General features: G+C 38.8%; 2 protein-coding genes across 5 annotated transcripts; both read right to left on the bottom strand.

Moving 5' to 3' along the window:
• Positions 1-765: 765 nt before the first annotated feature.
• eef1db (eukaryotic translation elongation factor 1 delta b (guanine nucleotide exchange protein)) lies at positions 766-11423 on the bottom strand. 4 transcript variants are annotated; one of them, XM_066677256.1, is made up of 10 exons: positions 10219-10278; positions 8257-9140; positions 7810-7924; positions 6916-6987; positions 6608-6676; positions 4002-4086; positions 2412-2518; positions 2110-2322; positions 1572-1766; positions 766-1413 (listed from the first exon to the last, which is right to left on the bottom strand). In XM_066677256.1, exons 2-10 carry the CDS (start codon positions 9135-9137, stop codon positions 1375-1377), a joined length of 1776 nt encoding a protein of 591 aa, XP_066533353.1. In that variant the 5' UTR covers positions 9138-9140; positions 10219-10278; the 3' UTR covers positions 766-1374. The 4 variants fall into 4 exon arrangements, with proteins under 4 accessions (XP_066533353.1, XP_066533354.1, XP_066533356.1 ...); XM_066677259.1 differs by lacking the exon at positions 8257-9140 and adding an exon at positions 11189-11423 and having other exon boundaries at positions 783-1413; XM_066677258.1 differs by lacking the exons at positions 8257-9140; positions 10219-10278 and adding an exon at positions 11189-11420 and having other exon boundaries at positions 786-1413.
• Positions 11424-11662: 239 nt separating this feature from the next.
• pycr3 (pyrroline-5-carboxylate reductase 3) lies at positions 11663-18268 on the bottom strand. Its single transcript, XM_066677343.1, has 7 exons — positions 18000-18268; positions 17832-17922; positions 14956-15020; positions 14640-14819; positions 14343-14555; positions 12932-13024; positions 11663-12615 (listed from the first exon to the last, which is right to left on the bottom strand). The coding sequence occupies exons 2-7, from the start codon at positions 17914-17916 to the stop codon at positions 12433-12435; spliced, it is 819 nt and encodes a 272-aa protein (XP_066533440.1). The 5' UTR covers positions 17917-17922; positions 18000-18268; the 3' UTR covers positions 11663-12432.
• Positions 18269-21282: the final 3014 nt, after the last annotated feature.

A 21282-nucleotide genomic window follows, 5' to 3' on the forward strand; every position in this document is an offset into this window, starting at 1 on the left:
AAATTATAATCGGCTGCATTACGGAGGTTTATAGTGTCGGATGAATTCGAGTTCGACTTCGATCACATTTACAAGAATAACGGTACCTCTACATTTGAGTTTAGCTTATTGCTAGGCTATTGTCATGAATAATGTTGGTTATTTAGATAGTTAGATACTGTCATAACAGTCAGTCATAACGGTGTTTTACCGCGGCGTTGTTCAGCTGTTGTCCACCAGTGACGTCACACGGTTGCGTTCAAGAATTTCCGTAGCGAGCTCGGGTTTTTCCGTCACTTTAATAAAATTTTCAGTTTTAAAGCAAATTAAGCTGATATTTTCATTTAATTCATACTTATATATGTCAGTAACTAAAATAATGTGAAATATTCATGGAGGTCCATTAAGTGGTGCTTAGCCTTTAACCGTTTCCCAGTTTCTATATAATTTCCTTCAGGATCAACAATGAAGTGTTATCTTACAGCAATTTCATTAAACATGTTGGGAGGTCACAAAATGCCTTTTTAACAGGATGAAGAAGTTACAGAAAATGAATGAGTACAATGAGTTTGGCCCTGAATCACATCCCAAAATATCAAAGATAAATTCTTACAACTGGATATGTAAAGTAATTGTCATATTGTCACTGTCCAGTGACAAACATGCATCCCCTAAAGAGCAACTCAACAGAAAGAAAAACCTTATTAACTTTTAATGGAAGTCAATAAAAAAAACATTTTATTTCAAGTAATTTCTGAACATTTCTCTTCAGTTCTTTATGACATTTTCACGCAGTGGAAAGAGCTGCTGTGTTCCAACAATGTAATAAACTAAAATTGGAAAAAAAATGGATTCGTATTTAACAGGTCAGTCAATGTCATTATGATTCAGATGTAATTATCCTAAATTCATGAGATTCAGTATTACATAAATAGACTTCTGTTACCTCAAATATCTTAACACTCAATAGTACACGACCAAACCACTACCTAAATTTGGTTTGGGGGAAAATAGTGAAAGGTAAAGCATTAGGCGCAAGCCAGGTGATGGTGTAGTTTATTAATTCAGAATATCAGGTGTTCCAGTTAAATAAGATTTGAAGCTAGACAATAAAATGCAGCAATTCCATTTGCCCAAGACTGTTTAAACAACAAACAAAAACAAAACAAAACAACAAACGCCATGGTCAATAAATTCCTCAGACGTTCCTTGGCTTCCTTAATTCTTTAACAGCCCTGTATGTGATCCCTTGTGTGCACTGCTAAGAAGTGTGTTTTAAAGTAACATGTACAAATGAATAAAAGGCAGAAGAAATGCAGTAAGAAGTCTTTTTATTATGAACATTTCATCAGTAGCAGTAGTGCTTGTGTCAAAGAGTGCAAGTACATGAGTGCTTTAAATCTTGTTGAATGCTGCTACATCCACACTCTGGACCTGCACAAGAACAAAAATGCATCATGAGTACTAACATATAGGTAAATAACAAAAAAATAAATAAATAAATAAATAAATAAATAAATAACACAATATACAATAAATATGTATCTACGGTTGCACAATGACCTTGTAGACATTTGAGAATCTTTACTTACATAGTCTTCAAACTTAGTGATCTCTTCTTCCAGCAAGTCTGTTCCCACCTTGTCATCCTCGACAACACAGTTGATCTGCAGCTTCTTAATACCATAACCAACAGGTACAAGCTTGGAGGCTCCCCACAGCAACCCGTCTACCTGAACTGACCTCACGCACTGCTCCAGTTTTGCCATGTCTGTCTCATCATCCCACTGCAAAAAAAAATAAAATAAAATAAACACACACAGTAAAAAAGCAAGTAATGAACTGAGAAAATAAGATAAAAACAATGGACAATATTTAGAATATTATAGTAATGAATGATATATTTCCTGCTCCAGAAAAAATAACATTGATCACAGATTGAAATTTTTATATCAGACCAGGGGAAATATTAAAATGTTGAGCAATATATCTGCATCCTTCTGCCATGACAGGACACATGTTTTAATGACATAACTTCAAAGGTAGAGATGTAATACCATAAAGCAAAAACATTTTAAAAAGGCAGCAAACATCTCAAAATCAGTAAAATGAATTATAAACTATACATACAGGCTTGACATCTAACAGGATGGAAGATTTGGCGATAAGGGCAGGCTTTTTCGCTTTTTTGGCAGCGTATTCCTGCAGTCGCTGCTCTTTTAGCCGCTCTGCCTCTTCATCCACCTCTTCGTCGCTGCCAAACAGGTCAATATCATCATCTTCCTCTTCATCATCCGATTTAGCCGGTGCAGATAGTGTTTTCTGGGGAGTTGGGGTGGCTTTCTGTGGAAAACAGCACAGTGAAGTGATTAAACTATCTAACAAGAAATGTTATATGGTACAGTATTGTGTTATTGTTTAAACTGATTTACGTTAGAAGCTGTTCCATTAACCAGTGGAACTGGGGCAGCAGGCCTTTTCTCCAAGACACTGACACGACTTTCCAGTTTAGAGAGAGCAGTACGCAACTCCTCCACCACTGAAACAGTGAGCAAAGAAAGACGCAATGAGTGAGACACTGGGGCCTTCCATTTAACCTTAATTGTATGAGGACATCACCCTTTTGTAATGTAGCTAGGCACATACAGAATGGGGAAAAATACCTGAATAATAATAGAACACAACATAAAACACAACAGTACCGCAAAATATATCATCAGAAATCAAGAAAGAACAAACAAAACCAGTATTTGTTTTTAACCCTATCTCTGAAAAATAAGAAAACAAGTGTTGAAATGGGAGTTAATGTTTGTGACAGAAGAGTTACGAATCTCCCGAACCAACTGAGATTTACATATTGTAAAACCCAAATGAAAACCCTCTGGGATCAATAAAGTATTTCTGAATCTGAATCTCATTTTATTAAAACAAGTAGGTTTACTTTTAAGCTTGTTAATATAGTATCTATGATATCTAAATGTATATTTAGCATATACCAACTAAGCCAATGCCTAAAAAAATCTATTCTTTCAGAGCAGGGATATTTAAAATATAACCCATGTTAAATGTTCTATTCTTCCTTTCAGGATTATAAAAAAGCCGTTTGTAAGGCATTAAAAGACCTTTCCATATTCCACAGCTACTCAAATAGACTTAGATAGATGGTTCAAAATGATATACCCTATATACTGTATATACTGTAGAAGAAGTAGGGAATCAGTAGTTTTAAAGGCTCTAGAGAGATCAGTGAAAAGTGGTACTGGCAACTAAGGGTTTTTTAGTATTTATAGAAGGATTTAGTCACTTTAAAAAAGGTGAATTTTTAAATGCCCAAGGCTTACAGAACTGCTTGTGACTGTGAGGTTAAGTATACAGCATAACACAGTTTTTTGTATCAGAGATATGGGTTTAAATAGGCGTTGAACTGTTATTGAAAAGGCGAACTGCCACAGAAACTTGTGAGGATTTATTTGGTAAGAACTAAATAGTTTGGTAAAACTTTGGAATGCATTAGGTACATTTAGCTAAATGTCTTAAGCCTGACTGGAATCAGTGGGCACAAAACAGGGACAAAACCTGGGCAAATTGCCAGTCCATCACAGGGCATGAAAATGTTGCTTTAAAAAATTAAGGGAAAAAAATATATATAAAAGACATGCTCATTAGAAGTGAGATGAAAAACCAATTGAATAGGGTCTGTGAAACTGCACCCTGGAACTGCTCTACATGTGCTGTGTAAACTATAAACACAGCCACAAGCAATCTACTAAATACAGATATTTTTCAATTTGCTTGTCATAATAAAAACATGACAACGGACTGAGGAAAATTTGCAGAAACTATGGTAGTGGCCGATTTTTTTTTTTAGAATTACAAGTTATTTTTAAAAGGAGGAAAATTTGATATAAATATATATAAACATTTTCACAGGATACACAGGAAAAAGAATAACTTTATAATGTGAGGCGTGCATGGATACAGAAGAATACAATTTTAAAGAACAATTTAAGTCTTTCCCAGACCTTTGTGTAGGCTTTGATTCTCCAGTTCTAGGTTATTCATACGTGCAAGGAGTTCTCCCTGATCAGCACTGCTGCCTCCTGATGTCTGAACACACACACAAACACGAGATTACAAGATTTGTACAGGCCTAGCAACAAAGGAAAGATGCATTTTAAGTATTTCTTCACTGGCAGTGTTTCTTGGATGTGTACAACCACACTCCACCAATGAAAACAAGCATAACAGAACAAAGAAACAATCACCACTAGAGAACTACACTTCCCACACAAAAACAAGGAAAGTTAGGGTATCTAGAGATCATCTGGACTCACACAACACAGTTAAAGTTGTAAGCTGTTTTTGTAATCAGCCTCGGATAAATGTTTTATTACTTTTTGTGAGGTAACAAAAAGCAAAACTCACAAACCAACACGGCAGTTGCAAACAAAACGATTCAACCCCCACTGCAATTTTGTTTTATTAGCAATATTTACAAACTTTCAGCTGTTTGTAAAGAACAATGTAAATAGCTCAACTTATAATGACAAGGGGCTTCTCTAAATCCAGTACCAAATGCCAAGTTTAATGACTACTGGCATCTCAGAATTATTTAACCTCTTTATGACAAGTGTCTTTAGTACTGAGTTGCGTATTGTTTTGCTGTTATGGCCTGCTTGAAACATGATGAATAGCCAGACACCAGCTTTTGACAGTTTTCGTGAAGAAGCTTAGCCCATTCCTCATGAGCAATCACCTCCAGTTCATTAATATTCTTGGGTTTGCATGTTGCAACCGTCTTCTTTATATCCCACGAAAGATGCTCTTGTCAGGCGACTATGGCGGCCGCTCCAAAATCTTCCAGGACCTCTCGTGGAATCAAGCCTTGATGGACTTTAAGGTATGCTTGGGATCACTGCCCATTGTCCAGGTCCAATGACACCCAAGCCTCAGCTTCCTTACAGGCAGCAAGATGTTCTCCTCCTAGGACTTTCTGATACCTGATTGAATCCACCTTGCCCTCCACAGGCTGAAGGAAGCAAAACAGCCCCAGAGCATCACTGAACCGCTGTCATACTTCATTGTAGACAGGATATATTTTTTAGCTTATCCTTCAATCTCCTCCTCCAGACTGTTTGCTGATCAATAGGGTTGTAAGTTCTAGTTTTGTTTCAATGCTTCCCAGAACACAATCCCAAAGTTTCTGTGGCTTATTTATATCCTTTTTTAAAATATGGAGCAGACTTTTCTTGTGTTGTGTATCAGCAGATGTGTAGATGTTGGAGTCTGAGCATGGAGACTTTCAGCATTTGGTATGTGCCTTACTCTTGCAAACTGAAACCTCTGTGCCTGATGCCAATAATCTTGCGGCAGGTCTTTTGCAGTTTTTCAAAGGAGTCTGACCACTTGCCCCTTCAGGAATCTGGTGGCAGTTGGTGATAGCTTTCTGTCACATCTAGGTTGGTTAGTCAGTGTTCTTTCAACTTGTGTAAAGTTACTTTTGTAACTGAGTTATGGTTTTTTGAAAACAAAAATAGCTAGGAACTAAACAGGAAAAAGCTGTCCTGATTTAGACAAGTCCACTAGAGAGCACAGAGATTCAAAACTGCTAAAAGGACCAGTCCAATATCCAAAGGTTGTTTAAAAAAGGATCAAAATGAATGTGTGATGGAATGCAACTATTTTACCTTGCAGAAGTCTGAAAAAAAAATACACTTCTTAGTCCTTATTTATCTTAAAACCTAATAATAAACAGCCATAACAAATTGTGGTTTGACTGCAATAATAAATAACGGTTTGTGTCATAACATGAGATAGTGGCACTCATATGCTACGCTCATAATACAGTACACCAGTGCCAATATCTCATATTATAGAACTTGCTATAACTAAATTTGTGTACTTTTCCTTGTGGCACGATGTCTCCTAACACACAATTAAACATTACAGTCAAGCACACATGATACAACTCATGAAGCCCATGATTAGACATCAGGCGTGCTTGAGGCCCATACCAAACAAATCAGTTTATTTTTAAAAGTATGTCGTCTGCATTTTGGCCTTCCGTCCACATGAAAACTGTATTTTACGCCACTGAAAATGGAAGTTGGAGGCTGGAGGTTGTCTTAGGCTACAAATCAAATAGCTCCTCATTGTCTATATATAAGTCATACAACTACAATATACACATGAAGCAAGCACAAAATTTCAGATTCCCACATGTTAATTAAAATATATGATAATATATTAGAAATGTATAATGTGCCATTAAGATCTAGACTCAGTTATTTCAAAATATAGATTGTACTATAGACTGCAGCATATAGGGATTATGTAGTGATTGGGCAACAAATCTATAGCTGTCTGAAACTGTGCCCTATTCACTATTAGGTGTTAATATTTATGTTGAACTATTTAAATTGTTGTTGTTTGATTGCAAAAAGCTGAAAGTTTAAAATTTGTTAACAAACCCAAACTGGCAATGAGGGTTGAATAACTTATTATCACATACACATGCATCCAAGGGAGAGGGTGAAATTTCTAGAATACAGCACACAAATGGCTTCACCAGACAAAGTGTGCTCGAACAGGCAACAGGTGAGTCTGTCATGTGGTCACACACACTTACAGTGGAGGTCTGGGAGGGGCTTAGAGATTTATTGGTTGAGCCTCTAGTTGGCTGCAAGGTCGTCTTCAACTAAGGGAAATAATATGGGTAAGGATAGAGCAGAATTGTTTGGGTGAGGGATATAACTAGATGGAAAATAGGAAAAGACAGGCAGCTTTCTGGAGATGAAAAAAAGCACATTAAATGGACTCTCCTTAAAATATTTTTGGTTCCTTCTCTCACTCATACAGCTGCAACTAAGGGAAGAAATGTAGAAACAAAAAAAGTGTCATATACAACTCTTCATTTGTGATTTCTGAAAAGCTTACCCCAGCAAGAGACTTCTGGATATTTTCACGTGCTCTGGCAATGTCCTGGAGAATACTGTTGGATCCTGACTCCTTCAATTCCAAAAGAAATAAAATATAGGCTTAGGCTTTGTGTGAGTGACAAGAGACATTTTGCTCCTAAATTTTTGTGATGATGAATAACAACATAAGATCAAGCCATGTAAGCAGGACATTCTAGACATAGGGCATAAATCATAATAAAACCATCTCAAACTGAAAGTATTATGCAAAACTGAATGCTGCTAATGTTGAACAAATTAATTGTCCCCTTTTGAGGTAAACATTTATTAAGAACTGCTTTGATAGGTAATTAATTTGGAAAAAGCATGTTTGCAAAACAAAGCATAACATTTTACCTTCCTTGACAAACTAATCTCAAGTACCTCTCCAAATGGCTTTTCACTATGGTGTTCCGATAGTCTGCCCATTCGACAGACGTGTCGAGAACAGTCTCCATTTTTCAAATCTCTGGTTTTACCTCTCATAGAACGTAGTCTCAAATATATCCAAAAGAGCTTTTATTCCATCCCATCTGCTATTTTTATTGGCCCCCAAAACAGCCAATAAAGTCTGAAGCCCTGTCCTGTGTGTGTCATTTAACAGAGTTGCTGTGTTTACCATTTGAGTGGCTGAGTAGCGTCACGTGTAAGATGTACAAACACGTACATATGTACTAAAGCTGTACCGTAAGGTCTAGAAAAGTCACACCAGTGAATATAAACACTTAGTTTTGCATATTCTCAATAGTTTATGGTTAATAGATCCAGGTCCAGATAAAACAGCATCTGGGTCTGGACCTTAACTGCAGTCTGCATATTAGTGACACCGTCTTTAAGTGTATGAACACATATCTGAGTGGGGGGGGGTTCATACCTGTGCAGGTAGTGTGGGCCCATTCATCCTTTCATAGAACTTTCGCTCAGCCTCATCATAACGTGGCTTGTCAAACCATATTCTCTCCTGAGCCAAGTAGTCCACACAAGACATTCTACATAAAGCAAGACACTGTATCAATTACTGCTGCCAACAAAAAAATCAATACACCTTATATTAAAATGGTAATACACTTTTATCTCAATACACTTTTTATCTTAAAAATCGGAAAAGGAAAAATAAGAGGCCTAAAAGAAGGAAAACATAAGAAAACATAACCACATGAAAAGGAGAGAATACTACACGTAATGGCATACAACAAGAAAATTAAAATCAAACGGGTATCCCAGTTTAAAAGAAATGGTGTGTATGAACAAAATAGGAGCAACGTAGGAGTGTAAATTTGGGTGCGAGTGTGAAAGTATATACTTGAGTACTGAGTCATACTTCTGTGATGGGCTAGTGAGGACTACGGCAGTCTGGCAGGTTTTGGCGGCAACATTCTCGTAGAAACGAGTCTCCGCCTCCACATAGCGACTGCGGTCGAGCCACACCCTCTCACTGTCTACATGCAGAAAATGACACCAGGCTCTGTCTCCTTCTTTCTTGATGCTATGGTTGTGTTGTTTCTGCTGCTGCGGGCTAATAGATTTTCTTTCCTTGTCCACTGTAGCACTGAGGTTCTTGCAGGCTGCTTTTTTGCCTTCATTTTTTCCAATGGTCTTGCACTGAGGCTCATTCTGCTGATACAAGCTCTGATAGTATGCTGCCTCTGCCCTGTCATACAGGGGTTTCTGAAACCAAACTCCATGAAGTGGTGCAGGCAAAAGGGGGAGACCATTGATTTGTCTCAAGGCAGGAGTTGCAGGCGTTGCAGTTTGTGAGGAATAACCTTCATCACATAAGGTACTTGAGATGGGGCTAGTAGAGAACAACTGGAGAGAACTGGGCGTGGTCATTGAATTTGGCTGTTTGGGATGCTGGGCTACAAAATTGCTTTCAGCTTGGTCAAAACTGGGCTTATTGACCCAGACAGTGTGAACCACATGATGACAGGCATCCTGATCACCATGGTTACAGGTTTCCTTGGTTTTTTTGGAGCTAGCAGCAGAAGTGGTCCCATTCTGACTTTCTTGCAGCTTGACATAGTAGTGACTCTCTGCTCTTTCATAGACACCACTGTCGAACCACACCGCAGCACACTCTGAACGTAGGTTCTGTATGACCGTACTGGACAAACGGCCCTTAGTGCTCTCCGTTGGCTCACAGTCTGAACGGCCAGCCATGGTCCTGTCCACACCAGCATTTACTTGACTCTTCTGAGGCATTATCTTGTGTCCAGGATGGACGAAAAGAGGAGAGGATCACGGAAAACAGAGAGAGAGAAAAAAACAGAGTGACAGGGACTAGTGTATTAGTAACATTGACCAGAGAGCAAAAGACACACATGCAGATGCAAGCAAAAAAGAACACAAGCTAAGACACTGGGGATTTCAGGTGTGAACAAAAGATCCAATGTGTTGATGCGATGTTCTTCAACGTGTCAGGAAGCAAAGAGGAAAATGACACACACTGCAAAATGGAGATACACATCAAAACACAACATCATGTTTAAGTAAATATGCACTTCGTGGCTTAGCATGGTTTTCCGCTCTTGAATAATGCAAGTCTTTATGGAGCGCCATTACGGACACTAATACAAAGGAAAATGCTATATTCATCAGTGTAGGGAGAGTATATGCCAAAGGCAAGTCATTCATTCATTGTCTGTAACCGCTTATTTAGTTGAGGGTTGCGGTGGATCTGGAGCCTACCTGGAATCACTGGGCACAAGGCAGGAAAACATCCTGGAGGGGGCACCAGCCCCTCACAGGGCAACACACACTCACACATTCACACCTATGGACACTTTTTTTGAGTTGCCAATCCACCTACCAACTTGTGCTTTTGGACAGTTGGGAGGAAACCGGAGCACCCAGAGGAAACCCATGCAGACACTGGAAGAACACACCAAACTCCTCACAGACTGTCACCTGGAGAGTTTAAGGTTTCAACTGAAGTAAATGTGTGCACATCTGGCAAAACTGGACCTTACCAAAGAATTTTATAAAAATGAAAAGACAACCTTTCATTTAATACAAACAAGCAAGGTGAATTGCTACCCATGCAAACACTTTAGAGCAATGACTGACAAAATGTCATTTCTACCAGTAACTGGGTCTGTTGTGCAAGTTAATGCACTGAAGTTCAGATGACACAGCAAATTCAAGAGCAGAAAGCGGGAATGGAAAAGAAGTTGGACCGGACAATGATGGAATAGATGCTGGACAAATCCTTTTCAGGTGGTAATGGTGAATATTCATGCATTCATGATTTTTAAAGAGGTACACAAATCTGATCCTAACTCACCTTTTGTAATAAGCAAAACAACAGCCAAACTAAATGGTACTAATATATGGTCAGATTGTTCTTTTCACCCAGTTGGCAGCAGAAAAAAAACAAACAAACAACAATTAGGCAAGAAGTAGGTTGGGAATAAAAATAAATAAATTAAAAAAACAACATTTTTTTAAACAGGACATTTTACTGTATACATTAAGACAGATGACAAAGTACAGCATTGTCTATGAATATTCAATCTCGTTACCATAGGCATTAACAATTTGTTTCGGTCCAGTTAAGCATTTTAATTTCTCAGAGAGAAAGAGAGAGAATGAATGACGTATCCTGTGTCATATATCTGACGTGGGAATAAGTGGAATCGCACACGTTTCTTGGTGGTTATTTTATGGAAAGCCAAAAACTTCTGTGAATATTGGTCTGGAAACGTAAATAAATACATTTATACATGGCACAATTTAGTGACATACAAATGCACTTAGGTATATCAAATCACAAGAACCTTCTCCTCAACCACAGGTCGTATGTTCCGCCTTAAGTAAGATAACATTTCTCGGATTTAATGAAAAAGGTACCAAATAAGAGATATAATACTAACTGAAAGCAGAACAACATAATCGCGCACTAAAAGTGCGCACATTCCTTTTCAATCTCCATGCTTCATTTGGTAAGCTAAGGGTTAGCTTGCTTCGGTAGGCATCATTCTACTATCTACATAACATTGACTCTCTTTTCATTCAAATACACCACACATATCGACGGCCTCCATCGTCCTAGTGAAAATGACATAAAGCTGTATTTTTTATTTTTTTAGTTGCTGAAGCATTTCATTATGTCGCTTAGACCACGTGAGCATTTTCGACAGAATAAACCGCCGTTTTTCACAATACATTGGATGGACATATAAAGGCATGTTATTAATATGTACATAAAACGTTGGAAATAAATAAGGCTCTGCAACGTAATGACAAATACTCACTTTTCGGTCTTTTTACCAGAGCCTTGAACGACCCTCGCCAAGGTATCTCCGAGAAGAGGACTCGGACCTGGAGACGAGACTATTAATCAGAGTCTGGAGGGGTGTTAATATGTTTCCACTCTAAAATGTGGCTTTATAGTGGAACAAATATAAAGTGAACACATTTGCATTCCACGAAAATTTATATTTGTGTTCATTCAGACCAAACTGGCATTGTAATAGTTAATCATCAGAGCCACACATCGCTTCGAAGTTGGTATATTCCTTCTTCGGGTCTCATACGACTGCGCAGTGATGACGTCACACACTGACGAAAAACGCTCAATTTCCCCTTTTTAAAAAAATGATTTATGCGCTTATGTAGAAGAAGAGCATATTTCTCCTTTAAATTTTAAACTGTGAGTAAAAAAGCACAAGTAAAACACACCACGTCAACAGAAACACTGTTTATTTTGAAGTGTGTCCCTGGTGAAATATCTCACCATATCACACACCCCCCCCCAGAAATTTCACTGGACCAGAGACATTCTTTGAACTGTGGTAAAACAACACATTTTCCTGCACAATACCTTGATTTTTTTGTAGGGCTACATTACCGAAGGCAAGCTATTTTGTATGTAATATATATTATGAAATGTCTCCAAATGCTGTATTATAAATGTTAATCATATTCAGTTATATTCCTTATATTACACAAGAACAGTTTACAGAGGAGCATAATTTGGCTTCTGAATGGTCTAAACTTTTATAGGGATAAATGAACATGACACAGAGGAACTCACCTGAGGTTATGTAGACTTACACAAAATAGCAAGCTATGGCACGGGAATATTTTTTGTTGTTGTTGCTTGGCAACATTCTAACTGTTGTACTATTCGTGCTGGCAAATAAATTAAAATATTTAATCTATTTAATATAATTCTAAGTAAATCATTTTTTATTACACACTGTACACTCAGGACAATGAAATTTCTGCATATTTGGTCCCAAAAGGCCAAGACTACAAACTACAATCAAGTTCTTAGAATCAGAAATCCTTTCTTCTCTGGACTGTGCCTTTTAAATATGCTTTCCTTTTTCATCCCTTAAGCATGTTCACGTTATAATGTATAATGTAAACACCCTCCAAATCCTGTTATTTACCTCACATTTTGACAGGTGACACTTTATATGCAACTAATATTTCTTTCCTTCCTTCTTCATTTTGTCTTCAAAGATTTCCACAGACTTTTATTCTAGCTCTTCTACTTGCACCCCAATTCTCTTGCTCTTTCCGTGGCTGCTTCCACTGCTCCCATTGTGGCTGCCCTTAGTCCTCCCTTTTCAAGAGCATGAAGTCCATATATTGTTGTTCCTCCTGGTGTACACACTTCTGCCCTCAGCTGAGCTGGGTGCTTCCCTCCATCTCTCAACAACCGACCTGAACCCTGCCAGGATGAATCAATGTTTTAATAGTAGCAAAGTATTCAACAAAACTTACATAGTGAAGTTTATGTGGTACTGATTAAACATTGTGTATATCATCTCCACTAGGGAAAATGTGTGTTTATGGAAATAAACTGTTTTAAAAGGGGAAATAATCCTACTTTACCTTCAATGTAATTTATTTAACAATTAATTTTAAGTCTTTTTATGTCATTCAGATCAGCTATTTTGTGTGAGATTCTCACATGCTGCCAGAGTTTTCAAAATCTGTAAAAAGAGGAATGAGATTTTGTTCCAACAGTGACAATATGTACTTACTAATATGGTCTGAGCTGCAATACGCTGAGCCAGAGCGCTGGGCATCCCCATTTTAACAGCCCCTTCAGCAAGTGCCTCAGCAAACACGTACACCTGCAGGACAGTAGTGATGAATTTAAAATCACAAAAAACAATTGCCATGACTGGTTTTAACTAGAGATTAGGGATTTTTTTTTTATACTCACAAATTAGTCTTTTGATTTATGTTTCATTATAGAATTTGTATTGTGAGTATCTAAATATTGAAGGGAATACAAATGTGGAAAAAATGCTCATCAGTAACTGTAAAAAGGTTGAAATATTAAAGGCAACATAGATGATTCTGGAGAAGTATCCTATTCTTACAGCAAAACAAATTACAGGGGTTGGACAATGAAACTGAAACACCTGGTTTTAGACCACAATCATTTATTAGTATGGTGTAGGGCCTCCTTTTGCAGCCAATACAGCATCAATTCGTCTTGGGAATGACATATACAAGTCCTGCACAGTGGTCAGAGGGATTTATACCATTCTTCTTGCAGGATAGTGGCCAGGTCACTACGTGATGCTGGTGGAGGAAAACGTTTCCTGACTCGCTCCTCCAAAACACCCCAAAGTGGCTCAATAATATTTCGATCTGGTGACTGTGCAGGCCATGGGAGATGTTCAACTTCACTTTCATGTTCATCAAACCAATCTTTCACCAGTCTTGCTGTGTGTATTGGTGCATTGTCGTCCTGATACACGGCACCGCCTTCAGGATACAATGTTTGAACCATTGGATGCACATGGTCTTACTGGTGCAATGTGCAGTTAATGAAGATTGGCCGCCAGGCTGCTCCAATTTAGCCATGAAACCTCCCACACTAAAATGACAGGTGTTTCAGTTTCATTGTCTAACCCCTGTAGTTTAGCTTAGTTTTGTAGCACTTTCGGTTTGTGATTTACTTCTATTACAGTCCCCTTAATTTGGAGACCGTTCCACATTAACTAATCTGTAACAGCAAAAATTAGACAACATTATATCCTCATCTCTTTTCATGCTTTTCAACATTCGGAGGTCTCTCCACAATCCAAAAACCTCTAGATGCTGTTTCTCTGCTGTGGCTCAACCAGCAATGCACAGAGAATAAGAATAAGCCATTTACCAAGCGTAGACTGTGTATAAGCACAGTAGTTTTTTTTACAATATGTAAATTAACTGCAAGCTGTCAAATGGTGAGATGTATACGTAGATGTATACAAAAAATGTTCTGGATTAAAACGAACGTTTGCCTTATATATCACCAAGCATCAAATATGTAGCTTAGTGGCAGATGATTCATAATAATATTAAGACAAAAAAAAAAAAAAACAATCATATCCATCTTGATTGCAATACATAATAGACAATATGGGACACTACTTCTCAGTAATGTAGACTACTTACAAAAGCCACACCACTGCCACTTAGGCCTGTATGAACATCGATCCAGGTCTCAGGCCCCACCTCCACAAGCCCACAAGTAGATAGAAGGCTCTTCAGTAGAAACCCCACCTCCTGACCAGCCCCTTTCCCACAAGCCAGCAGCACGGCTCCTTCCTGCAGCATGCAGGGTAGGTTCGGCATCATACGCACCACACAGGAGCCAACCGGCAACAGCTACACAGAGAAAGAAGCAGCAATGTAAACTTCAACTAGATGACAGTCCAGTTAAAACAATGTGCTAAGCTCAATCTCACACACCTCCTCCAGCCTTGCCAGGGGGATGCCAGCTGCCATCGAGACAATGATGTGTTGTGGGGTCACCTGCTCAGAAATGCCATTTAAAACTGTAGCTATGAGGTGAGGTTTGACAGCAAGGAAAACCAAACGTGAGCCATCAACCACTTCTTCATTTGAGTGGGTGACTGCAACTCCCATCTCCTATTGGCAAAGTGACAGAATAAGCAGTGACAGACTTTACTGCAATATATTTGAAAATAATATTAGTTACCATTCTTCAATGCAATATCACAATGTCAAAGTGCATGTGCAGGTTTGTAATGAGATATACTGATACCTGAAAGCGGGGAAAGTTGTTTTTGGATGGAGCGCTTACTATCACATTCGACGACGGAACATTACCTAAGAATGAAAAAAATGCATCTCCATCATTGTTCTTTAACATAAAGATTAACTTAATACAACATAAGAGAATAAGCAGATTTGATAAAACTAATTAAAGTCCCTGCAAATGGGTTTCATCATTGGAGCTTACACTACGTAAGGTTTCTTTCTCCTGGGGGCTCCCCCTAGTGTAATACATATTTACAGCACTGTACTGAAATCAATGAAAGGTGAAAGGAGTGGAGCCCAGGCTAGCAAAAAAGAGAGGCCCTAACAGGTCAGTGAAGCATCACAATATTTTTGAAGCTGTAAAATTTAGGTAAAAAATATTCTGTAGTGTCTCTTTAAATCAAATCGCCTACTTCAGCAGGAGTAGCTGTGGCAGCTGTGTTTTAATATTGAATGCAGTTCTATTTGGAGACAAAGTGTCACAAACATCATTAGGATTATGGAGAGAGAGGCAGTGAAAGTCAAAAGTATACTTAATTGATGTTTCAGGATTTACAAACATTATGTGTAAAGTTCAAAGGATTTCAAGGATCGCTGTACAAATGTGAGTCTGGGATCAGTGCAGTAAAACCACCAAAAACCTGTACAAACCGATCTGAAAAAATGGAAAAATACAAAATGTAAACAGAATGACCCAAGATTCCAAAATTTTTGGACAAGCTCAGTTTGTCCAAAAAAAAAAGTACTCAGTGTCGATTTAAAATGTCTCTGAGCTCTCAGTTGTTATATCTGAACTGTGTGTTATCTCAGATAGCCAACTGGCAAAAGGCAGGGGCAGAGAAGGACTTCCAATCAAGAAGAATAATCTTTTTGTCTGCAACCACACATCATTATAGGGCTTGGGAGGCATTGGCCAGAGACTCTGAATACTCACATACTGCTGTTACTGGACCTGGCTATATTTGTGTACTAACAACATCGGAGATATAAGTGAATACTTTGCACCTCTAAACAAATCAGTAGTTTGGGGGAAATAAGAAATTTCTATATTAAATGTCAGGAATATGAATTAGCAATGAGGATGTCTGATAGAGGGTGTTCTATTGGCTTAAACGTGTAATTAAAAAATATTCTTATATAGAGTGTCTGACCTGAAGGTAGCGAAAAATGTCTTTATGAGGATGGTTATATTTCTCTTTTAGTTGTGCAAATAAAGCAAAGTTATCTTCAATGAACATATCCCCTTATCAGCCCAGACCATAAATGCCTCATCCACATAGATGGCAAAAAAAGTGATTAGAGACTAGTGGTGTATTGATAGATGGGGCAGAAAATTTAAGAATGGTCTTAATTTGAATTAAAGCCTTTAAAAGCTTTTTCAATATTAAATAATTACTTGGGTGGCACAGTGGCGCAACAGGTAGTGTTGCCGTCACACAGATCTGGGGTTGTGGGTTTGATCCCCGCTCCGGATGACTCTCTGTGAGGAGTTTGGTGTGTTCTCCCCGTGTGTGTTTCCTAAAAACACACATTGACTCTGATTCTGTTGCTCTGATAGTGCTTGGAAACTTGTTCCACCAGCGTGGTACCAGAGATGAGAATAGCCTCGACTGACCTGTACGGAGGGTTGGTCGTGTTAGTTGGCGCTCCTTTGAGGAACGGAGAGGGCGGGCGCTAACGTATGGTTTTAAGAGTCTATTGAGATAGATGGGGGCAGAACCAGTGAATACTCTGAAGGCCATCATTAGTGATTTAAATATGATGCGAGCAGCTAAGGGTAGCCAATACAGCTCAACTAATAGGGGCAATAGTCTAGACGGGAGATTACTAACGTCTGGACAAGGAGCTGTGTTGTATGTTGAGTTAGATATGGCCTAATCTTCCTTATGTTGAATAGGGAGAAGCGGCACGATCGAGCTACAGCGGTAACGTGATCTGCGAAGGTCAGCTGGTCATCAACCATGACACCTAGGTTTCTTACAACCTTGGTGGGAGCCACCGATAGGGACTCTAGCTTGATGCTGATGTTGTGGAGAATAGCTTGCTTCGCTGGGGGGACCAGTAGTTCAGTTTTGGATAAATTCAATTGGAGGTGATGTTCCTTCATCCATGTAGATATGTCAGAGAGACAGTCAGAGATTCGAGTTGCCACTGAAGTGAACGTCCGGGATTTTGTTTTTCTAGAGCTTACATAGAACTTCGAGAAGCGCTTAGTTCACAAACTAGTCCCGCACTCTCCTACCCCGATTGGTTCGCTTGAGTGAGAAGGGGGCGTGGTGAAGTAGCCTAAATTCTTCTGATTGGACGGTCTGACTGTAGAGCTACCGTTATTGGTCGATAACTTTCTCTGTAGACATTTAATTGGTCAGTCTGCACGTTAGTAGTCCTTGTTTACGTCAGGCAAAGCTCATGTACCTACCCCCCCTCCAACACCAACATAATTTTAGGCCATCACCTATAGTCATACAAGGCATGATAGGTACACAAACACATTAGGTATTCCACTACAAGAACAGTAATTACAGCTATATGCCAAATATGCTTCTACTTCATTTTATGAACTAGCAGTTTTCTGACGGCAAAAAATTTGTCACTAAAATCTGTATTAGCTTATTTTGAGCAAGGCTGCCCCAAGTGGGGGGACCTGGTCTTTGCAACCTATACTGGTTCATTCTTCAGAGACCACAAAGCAATTTCATTATTTATCTAATTTGAATTGCACATTATAGACTAAATATCTAAATATAATTAACAATTGCTTTCAGAAATATTGAATGCTACTTTTTGGTGGCAAAATAACTTGCTCCATATAGATTCGTATTGTTTTAAACGTCTGTGGTCCATGTAAAAAGAAAGTCATACAATTTTAGCTAAAATTACCTGATTTAAGGATTCCCTGTGCTATCCCAAAGGCCATATTCCCCGCTCCAATGAAACCAATCTTCAACTGAGGCAGTTCTTCCATGTTGTCCTCAAAAGATACAATATATGCAAACTAAATTCAACGGAACGTTTAAAAGATTACACTTGGTGTTTAAGTGTACTTACAACAGCGAGCCTTAAGAATGCGCTTTTCTTATTTTTGATGTGAAGTTTATTTACACATATAACGCCGTTGGTCTGTCAGAAAAAGGCACGTTGACTTCGTGGAAACGCCCCAAATTGCTTTCAGCTCCCTAAGTAGTGATAGTACCCAGCACAGACTGTGAAAACTGCTTTTAGATTCAGACAGCGTATTGGAAAATAGCCACATTATTTTACAACCTATGGCTGAAAATCTCTGGCTTTCTATTCGACAAACCAGGTTACAGTTGGGTACAGAAGGAGATATTTGATGACTTCTGTAGTGCACTAAATAGGGAGTAAACGATTTAGGATTTAGTGTCAGCTCAGTTCTCTTCTTCTCTTATTCCACACAAAGGGAGACTGCCACCTGCTGCTGGAAGCAAAGATTAGTTTTATATATATATAGATTTGTAATTAGTATCCAAAATACAGTGATATTATAAAGAGTTTTGGTTTCAAATGTGTTTAAAACATAAAACTAAGTCAGATACTCTAAACGGACTACAGTGCAATGAGATTTTGAACAACACTTCAAAATGGCTGACACTAGAGTGCACTATTTATGTAATAAGAAGCAATTCAGAATGCAGCTTAAAGGAACACAATTGAGTATTCAAAATGATTTTAATTCTTCACTGACCTGTCAAATGGAGAAGAGAGCCTGTCATTGATACTCTGGGCTCAGCCCTGCAGAAACTACTCTATGTAACCTATTAAAATCTAATTATGTGATAAATGTCCATTCCCAGTAAACAAGGAACGTCCCTGGACGTTCAAAATAGGTCTAAAAGTAGTCTGTCCGTCAAGGACATATTTTAAACGTCAACGGACGTCCAAAATCCATCTTAAAAATGGTGACCAATTGATAACGTCCGTGGACGTCCAAAATGCGTTTCAAACAAGTCATTTATTTCGGGACCAATTCATAACGTCAATGGACGTCCAAAATACGTCTAATAGTCGTCTTTTCAATGTCTGTGTTTGGACGTCTTTTCAACTTTCATTTTCAACCTTAAGAGAACGTTGATTAGACGGCAGTCATTACGTTATTTCAACGTTGAATCAACGGCTAAATGTTTACTGGGTTTACATTTACTTCATGAATTCCTGTTTTATTGTCATGTTTTATTGAATCTATTACTCCTCATCATCTTTGAATTACCTGAAATCATACCTTCTTGTGTGTCATTCAAATGTTTAAATCAAAGTGGTCTTCAATGAACACTTTCAAAAATGATACATTAGTACTACATGGGTTCTACACACTTAGCATAGTTAATCAATGGTTGACTATCCTATTTTTACATGCCATCATTAAAACATTGTTTTGTACTATTCAATTATGACACATTAATACACCCTTGAAGTTATTATTCAATGGTTTTGTAACAAATGTAATGATTAGAACTACAAGAAGTCAAACAACGTTGAATGCTTAAATGGTTATTTCATGGTTAATAGATGAATCTCTAAAATGGAGCATTGCAGTTCTTCAAAGTAGAATTTCAAAAATGTCTCTGCTATTGTTACAAGTAACAGAACCTTTATTGGTCATATACAGAAGCCTTTTTTCACTAAGAGTGTATATTGGACTAGATCTGTTGACAATTCGGCTGGATGATGCATTCTTTTATTATTTTATATAATAAAATATTATTTTATTATTATTTCTGCTTCATTAGTAGTGATGTACTGGGGTACGTCAATCATACATTCTCATCAGAAAAATAGGAATACACCGATTTCTCCTTTTTCCACATTCAAAGCTCTTTTTTTTTGGTTGCTCCTGTAAGTAACAATTTCAATAATATATATGAAAGAATATTATATGACGTACTGGTGGCTGAGAAATTTGTAGATGCTTCGGACGTTTATCCTGCACATTCATCCCCCCTTTTTGTGTGAATGTGGTGATGTTTCATTTTAAGTGAAAGTATTTGGCATTGCTGGCTGGTTTTCCTAAATTGACCATCAGATAAGCATACTTGACATATGTTATATATATATATATATATATATATATATATATATATATAATAATCATACACAAGATGTAAAATATCCTATGCCAATCCATTACACAAGAAATTAGACTATATAAGTTTGTATTGTCTTCTCCAGATCCACAAAACACATGTAGACTGGTTGAGCAAACTCCCATGCACCCTCCAGGATCCTAGCGAGGGTAATGAGCTGGTCCTGTGTTCCACGACCGGGGCAGAATCCGCATTGTTCCTCTTGGAGCTGAGGTTCAACTATCAGTCGGACTCTCTTCTCCAGGGTGTCCGGTTTGGTGGTCTCAGGATTCCATGTCTGCTTTTTGCGGATGATGTGGTCTTGTTGGCTTCATTAAGCCGGGACCTCCAGCTCTTGCTGGACCAGTTTGCATGCCGAGTGTGAAGCGGTAGGGATGAGGAGAGGATCAGCACCTCCAAGTCCGAGTCCATGGTACTCAGTCGGAAAAGGGTGGAGTGCTCTCTCCAGGTTGGAAGTGAGATCCTGCCTCAAGTGGAGGAGTTTAAATACCTCGGGGTCTTGTTCACGAGTGAGGGAAAGATGGAGCGGGAGATTGACAGGCGGATCGGTGCAGCGTCAGCAGTAATGTGGGCTCTGTACCGGTCCGTTGTGGTGAAGAGAGAGCTGAGCAGAAAAGCAAAGCTCTCGATTTACCGTTCAATCTACGTCCCATCCCTCACCTATGGTCACGGGCTTTGGGTAGTGACCGAAAGAACGAGATCGCGGGTACAAGCGGCTGAAATGAGTTTTCACCGAAGGATGTCTGGACTCTCCCTTAGAGACAGGGTTAGGAGCTCAGACATCCGGGAGAGACTCGGAGTGGAGCCGCTGCTCCTCCACGTCGAGAGGAGTCAGTTGAGGTGGTTTGGGCATCTGGTCCGGATTCCTCCTGGACACCTTCCTGGTGAGGTGTTCCGGGCATGTCCAACGGGGAGGAGGCCCCGGGGCAGACCAAGAACACACTGGAGAGACTATATGTCTCGACTGGCCTGGGAACGCCTCAGTATACCCCCGGAGGAGCTGGAGGCGGTGGCTGGGGAGAGGGAGGTCTGGGTTTCTTTGCTCCAACTGCTTCCCCCGAGACCCGGATCCGGATAAGCGGTGGATAATGGATGGGTGGAAGTTTGTATTGTTAATATGGTATCTACACAATAATACAAAAAGTTGATATTGTCAATATATTTTAAGAAATGTTTCTAGTCACCTCATTATGTTTTACAGTGTAATTTCCAAGAGTAAAGCTTAAAAA

Source organism: Hoplias malabaricus, chromosome 7 (genome assembly GCF_029633855.1).
Source record: "Hoplias malabaricus isolate fHopMal1 chromosome 7, fHopMal1.hap1, whole genome shotgun sequence".
Classification (NCBI taxonomy): Eukaryota; Metazoa; Chordata; class Actinopteri; order Characiformes; family Erythrinidae; genus Hoplias; species Hoplias malabaricus.

What these genes read in the sequence shown, in the direction of transcription:
- eef1db (XM_066677256.1), bottom strand. Translation starts at nt 9,137, where the DNA reads ATGCCTCAGAAGAGTCAAGTAAATGCTGGTGTGGACAGGACCATGGCT. An exon ending in CTCACTAGCCCATCACAGAA is followed by an intron (nt 7,925 to 8,256) that starts GTATGACTCAGT and finishes TGCTTTATGTAG; the next exon opens with AATGTCTTGTGTGGACTACT. An exon ending in TCCTGTTAGATGTCAAGCCT is followed by an intron (nt 1,767 to 2,109) that starts GTATGTATAGTT and finishes TTTTTTTTGCAG; the next exon opens with TGGGATGATGAGACAGACAT.
- pycr3 (XM_066677343.1), bottom strand. Translation starts at nt 17,916, where the DNA reads ATGGAAGAACTGCCTCAGTTGAAGATTGGTTTCATTGGAGCGGGGAAT. An exon ending in ACAACTTTCCCCGCTTTCAG is followed by an intron (nt 14,820 to 14,955) that starts GTATCAGTATAT and finishes CTTTGCCAATAG; the next exon opens with GAGATGGGAGTTGCAGTCAC. An exon ending in GTGGCAGTGGTGTGGCTTTT is followed by an intron (nt 13,025 to 14,342) that starts GTAAGTAGTCTA and finishes ACTGTCCTGCAG; the next exon opens with GTGTACGTGTTTGCTGAGGC.